General features: G+C 38.9%; 1 protein-coding gene across 1 annotated transcript; it reads right to left on the bottom strand.

Annotated features, from left to right (window-relative positions):
• Positions 1 to 524: 524 nt before the first annotated feature.
• Positions 525 to 2,844, bottom strand: LOC125278281 (zona pellucida sperm-binding protein 3-like). The gene is made up of 8 exons (XM_048207329.1): positions 2,281 to 2,844; positions 1,720 to 1,838; positions 1,538 to 1,641; positions 1,291 to 1,468; positions 1,052 to 1,169; positions 873 to 955; positions 684 to 775; positions 525 to 610 (listed from the first exon to the last, which is right to left on the bottom strand). The coding sequence occupies exons 1-8, from the start codon at positions 2,821 to 2,823 to the stop codon at positions 540 to 542; spliced, it is 1,308 nt and encodes a 435-aa protein (XP_048063286.1). The 5' UTR covers positions 2,824 to 2,844; the 3' UTR covers positions 525 to 539.
• Positions 2,845 to 5,823: the final 2,979 nt, after the last annotated feature.

Here is a 5,823-nt window from a genome sequence, read left to right as displayed (position 1 = left end):
ACTAGGGAGCCGATTGAGACCTATGCTTGGTTCAATTAATGGAGCGCTCACCTAATGAACTGAATCAGGTGTTAAGTGAGAAATACAAGGGACATACCAGGACTGAAAGCCACTGCATTAGCAAATGAGAACTCACTAGAATGCTTTAATCCATGTTCTATCCCCATTTTCCTATCAAGAAACGGACAGCTTGTCCATGACAGAAACTCATCTACAAGAGCTCAAACAAATGATAGTCTAGACAGTAATATCTAGGAGTACAGATCAGAAAGAATCAAGTTGTTTTGTACAGCCACTGGGGCTCAATGTGATCAAGCTTCAGTGGAAGTTGTTTAAAGAATTATAACTTAAAGTTGCCTATATAGAGAAAGTAGTTTAAACTTCAGTAACGCTAGTTACGTGCTATATGGGACTTGCAAAAGGTTCAGGACAATTTCACCACTGGCAGGATGAGGCACCGTTTCAGAGTCAAAAGCAGTTCAACCAGACATGAAGCAAAATGACTAGTCAGATGCATGCAAGGATCAATGTTGTCAGATTTATTGAGAAACAGCCTTTTGCTCTTGAACCATTACAGGACCAAGTGATGCCTTGCCTTCCCACTGAACACCTGGAAGAAAACCAACACAAGTTCAAACACTTGAAAGGCAAGCACAACCTTAGGAAGTGCAGAAGCTACCAACCTCCATAGGGAGAAGCAGCAAATCCACCATCAGGACCACATGTTGAATCACAGCAACCACAAACTTGGTCGTTTCCATCAGCAGCAAACCACCTGTAAGGGAGAGGGAAAAAAAAAAAAAAAAAAAAAAAAAAAAAAAAACCCCTCACTCAACTTTAAAGTCAAAGGTTTTGAAGTAAAATAAACCCACCCATTGGCGAAGGAACAGGATTTCCGCTGAGCATCACTTGGTACAGAAGCAATAGTTGCCTTCAGAATACATGTTATGTAGACCTACAAGAGATGAGTCACAAGTTTAATAAAAAGATAATAAAAATAAAAAAGCTTGGAAGAGAAGTCGATCTCACTCATGATATTCTTGGTACATACATAAGGACTGGAGCTGTCCTGGAACATAAACGCCTCCAGATGGAACTGGATCTTGTCCTCTTGGGACCGAGGCATGAAGCGGGAGCTGGAAGCTGTAGCCTTGGCATCCACAAAGCACCTGATGAGAAGTGGTTACAAAGAACTCAGTGTCAACTATAGCATCAAGCAACTTGACCTAACCCATGACTGTGACAAAGTGTTACCAATGAGTCCTATAAAATCAAGTGCCATGAGCTTACCCATGGTTCTCAATGAAGGAATATCTCGGGAGAGAGTTGACATCAGGTCCTTGAGTGGCCACGCAGCGGTCCACAAACACACGCAGAGGCACATGATTGTACACCTTCACAGACGCCTCAACGTTAATAACGCCACCCAGAAAGTAAGAGTTTGAAGGCCTTTGATAGGACCAATCATCTACAAAAAAGGAACATTTTAGGCACAGCCACAAATCACAAAGGTTAAAAGATATAAACCTGTACTAACCCATCATGAGCTTCAGGGAGAACAGCAAGACTTCTTCACCAACCTCCGTTGAGGCATAAGGGACCCATGTTGGCCTCAAGGCATTACTGCTTACATTTTGAAACCTGCAGTTCATGAAGGTACCCATTAAATGGTCTCAAAACTGCACAAGCAGCATGCAGAAAGTCAAAGAGTCCACTTACCTTTGATAATGGCATTGAATGCCAACAACTGCACCATCGGCCCGGGTAATTGGAGTACCAGCAAGTGCCTCAGGGGTGTAGGTGAGAGAGAAGGTGTAGACAAGCTCATCCTCATTCATCTGTAAGAGATTGTGGTTACCAAGGTCATCCCAAAGACCGTGCACTAATCTTACTCTGGGAGAAAGTGCATTGTGCAATATGGTGGTTTTTAAAAAAAAAAAAAAAAACCCTTGGAAGCGTCGGTGTTGCTATAGAGTAGTGCATGTCTCTAATGTTGGATTAAAGATGTGCTATTCCAGGTTGAACTGCTTTAACACTACTAGAACACAAGTTATTCTTGTTTAAGCACCATTCATACCATTTATGGGATAGTTCATCTCAGATTGTTTTTGGTTTGAAGGGTTATTTAACAGGCAAGCAGTTTGAGAAATCAGGGTTCACACATTCAACAGTCTCAGCTGCCCTGGCATTGCAAATACTGCAACAAGTGAACTGACTTTCCTTGAAAGACTTTGGCTATCCTCTGCCACAACAAACCCATTAGGATTAAAGAGTTCTTACCATCAGCACGCTGTTGCAGTCCTGTAGTTCATACTCAAAGATGAGCACCCTAGACTCAGTGTCATGACCAGCAACAGGACATCCACCTAGAGAGAGACCAGTTGGCTGGATCAACTGACCATTGCTGAACAAGTCCTGCTGGACCTCTACAAGTACCCGGTTCTCGCTGCACTGAACAGCTACACTGCTGGGAGTCATGGGTTGCCTCAACTGGAAGTCCACCGCCAACTCCCTCTGCACCTCAGGAACAACGGGATACCGCCAATCCAAAGGCTTCATTGGGCCCTGCAACAGCTGCTTCTCTTGAAGACCAAAAGGATCCTGTGCAAGGTTTCTGGAGACAGGACTCTGAAACTGAGAAGCCACTTGCAAAGGGTTCCAGAGCCCTAGAGGAGAAAGGGCAGGACTTCTGGAAGCTGGATCTGATTTCGGCCTCATGCTTCTTGGACTTTGACTGTACCTCAAACTTCCCCATACATCAGGCAGATCAAATGCAACGACCATCACTAACACAACTTGCAGAAACTCCATTCTAACAAACATCAACACAAATACCACAACACACACCAGTGCTTGGCCATTTTGTACAGCTTTGAATTAAGGTGGCTCCTCCCCTTTTAGCTTAATTGATTACTTTTGATTCTCCTCTGGACCTGTAGAGTTCATGCATTAGCAAATGAAAATGTTCTATAATGTCACTAGCCAATAGAAGACTTGAGGTTTTAATCTAAAGTAATTTGACAATTAAGAAACTGACCCTGCATCCCAATGTGCATACTATCTGCCCTAAATAGTGTTGAATATTACAAGTGTCACATACTATTTAGGATGGATAGTATGCACATTGAGACGCAGGCTGAGTTTGTCCATTATAGAAACTTCATATAATCTAAAAAGCACCTGGGGCCGTATTTACAAAACATCTTAAGGCTAAAAGTAGCTCCTAACTTGCCGATTTATGAGAAACTCTTAAAAATAATGGGCGTGTCAGTCCTAATTTTAGGAGTCCTAAATGTTTGCTCTAAGAGTATTTCACAAAGTATTTTAGCGCTAAAACTAGCTCCTAAATCTGTGAAACGTTAGTAGTCAAGAGGACTCCTAAGTCACTAAAACCAAATCACAATGTACACCATTGGGGCAATAGCGATAGAGCCTTGGGTGCTGAACCTTTTCTTCATAAATGCAATAAAATGCAATGCAATAAAAAAAAATTGATTTATAGATTTGAATTTATGATGAGACGCCAAAAATTAATCTTTAACAAATAAATAAATATTGTCTGATTACCTGTGGCAATGGTTTTCATGAGTTCACACTTACAAATGATTTAACTGATTAGAAAGACCGTTTGAATGTGTTTCTCCCAAACTTTGTTTATAAAACATAATTTGTTGATTGAATTCTGCATTCTCTTGAGATTAATTAACAATTAACTGTATAGTTTAATTAGTGACACTTAGCCTACATTTTAAAACCTTTATGGCAACAATATGTCAACATTTTATTTTGACTGTGGGAACATTTTTATTAAAAAACATTTGAATGAATGAGGAAACATGACACCTCATTCTACAATATTTCTATGATTAAATCACTGACTCCTCCCCATCAGTCAATCACTGTGTGTAAACTCCATGGTAATGAGGTCAACCCCACCCTTACTCTTAGCTTAAGACTTCAGTCTATTCCTTAGTAAAAGTTGGTCTCAACACCCGCACAGGCTGTCTTCAACCACAGGCTGAGCAAGGCACGGATGACTGTCGAGAGGGCTTTTGGCCGTCTCAAGGGAAGATGGCGGTGCTTAATGAAAAGATAAGACTGCAACATCAAAAATATTAACACTACGATCACGGCATGTTGTGTTCTTCACAATTTTTGTGAAATTCATAATGAGGTTTATGATGAAGAAAATGAAGCGAATGAGTCCAGCGAATCGAATGCCCTTGAGTCAAGCAACACTGCCAACTCAATTAGAGATGCCCTATGTTCTTATTTTTCAAGTGTTTAATTGTTACCTTTTTTTTGTCAAATGTTTCAGAAACAATTAACTCTCAATTATCCACAAAAATCAGCATGATTGAGTGAACATGGAATTTCCTTTAACTGTTATATAATTAATAATTGCTTGACTGCATTTTTTTCCTTTTAATTTCTATGCCATTCATTCTATTAATTTCATTTTGTATTCTATTTAATTAAGGTTATTGTATGAAATATAGTTAAAAAGACATCTGTAAAGTCACTGCTTGATACTCTTTATGTGAGCTAGAGAAATGTACTCTTTAACATATTAATGTGAATTTTTTTTTAATTTGACAACTCATGTTGCAGTTTTGTTTGACTTTTTTCCATTTAAAGTTCATCTGTTAATAAAAAAGAAGGGATTCAAGAAACTTTTCCGAACTTTTATTGAAGGTGTAATAAGAAGTCTTGCTGAACTATTTGAATCAAGAATAAACTTGATTACAGACTTGAAATCAACTTGAAACAGAATAAAGGCTCATTTAGGTGAGCCAATTATCAAAACATCTCTAAACTTGTTCTGTGAAAAGCAGTGTTACATATGAAAAGCAAAAGAGTAAATAAATTATAGTAATATTTTAACAACAATGTCAGTTGAACAAAAAGTTCTCCAGATTCTCCTTACTTTTCATGGAAAAAAACAACAACACATGAACACCATTAAACAATTCTAGAAGTAATCGTAAATATTGTTCTGCATACTCTGCTTATGTGAAATCTCGTGAAACAGATAACATCAAACAATCTCTTTTGATAACATTAATTCTACTGCATTCCAACCTAACCTGTTCTGAAACGTACAACTCCTGATAGGACGGAGATGGGCTTTCTCGCACTTCAGAATGAGAGTGAATGTGCTGTTGAGCATGAGGAAGTAGGTTTGTGTATGTTATGTTGTCACGAGCTAAGTAAACATGATGTAAAGAATTTGGTTGTAACTGTGGGGGTGCATGCTGTTGTGATGAAGGTGCAAAAATGTGAAACACTCTGTTAAAGGTGCCCTCGAATGAAAAATTGAATTTATCTTGGCATAGTTAAATAACAAGAGTTCAGTACATGGAAATGACATATGAGTCTCAACTCCATTGTTTCCTCCTTCTATATAATCTCATTTGTTTAAAAGACCTCCGAAGAACAGGTGAATCTCAACATAACACCGACTGTTACGTAACAGTCGGGGTGTACGCCCCAATATTTGCATAATGCCAGCCCACGTTCCCAAAATTATCATTATGAAAGGCACTCGGGCAGTAACGTCTGGAGCTGCACACAGCCAAATAATCAGACTAGGTAAGCAAGCAAGGACAATAGCGAAAAATGGCAGAATGAGCAATAATAACTGACATTATCCATGATAACATGATATTTTAGTGATATTTGTAAACTGTCTTTCTAAATGTTTCGTTAACATGTTGCTAATGTACTGTTAAATGTGGTTAAAGTTACCATCGTTTCTTACTGTATTCACGGAGACAAGAGCCGTCGCTATTTTCATTTTTAAACACTTGCAGTCTGTATAAT

Source organism: Megalobrama amblycephala, linkage group LG1 (genome assembly GCF_018812025.1).
Source record: "Megalobrama amblycephala isolate DHTTF-2021 linkage group LG1, ASM1881202v1, whole genome shotgun sequence".
Classification (NCBI taxonomy): domain Eukaryota; kingdom Metazoa; phylum Chordata; class Actinopteri; order Cypriniformes; family Xenocyprididae; genus Megalobrama; species Megalobrama amblycephala.
This window is presented reverse-complemented; position numbering and strand designations above follow the sequence as displayed.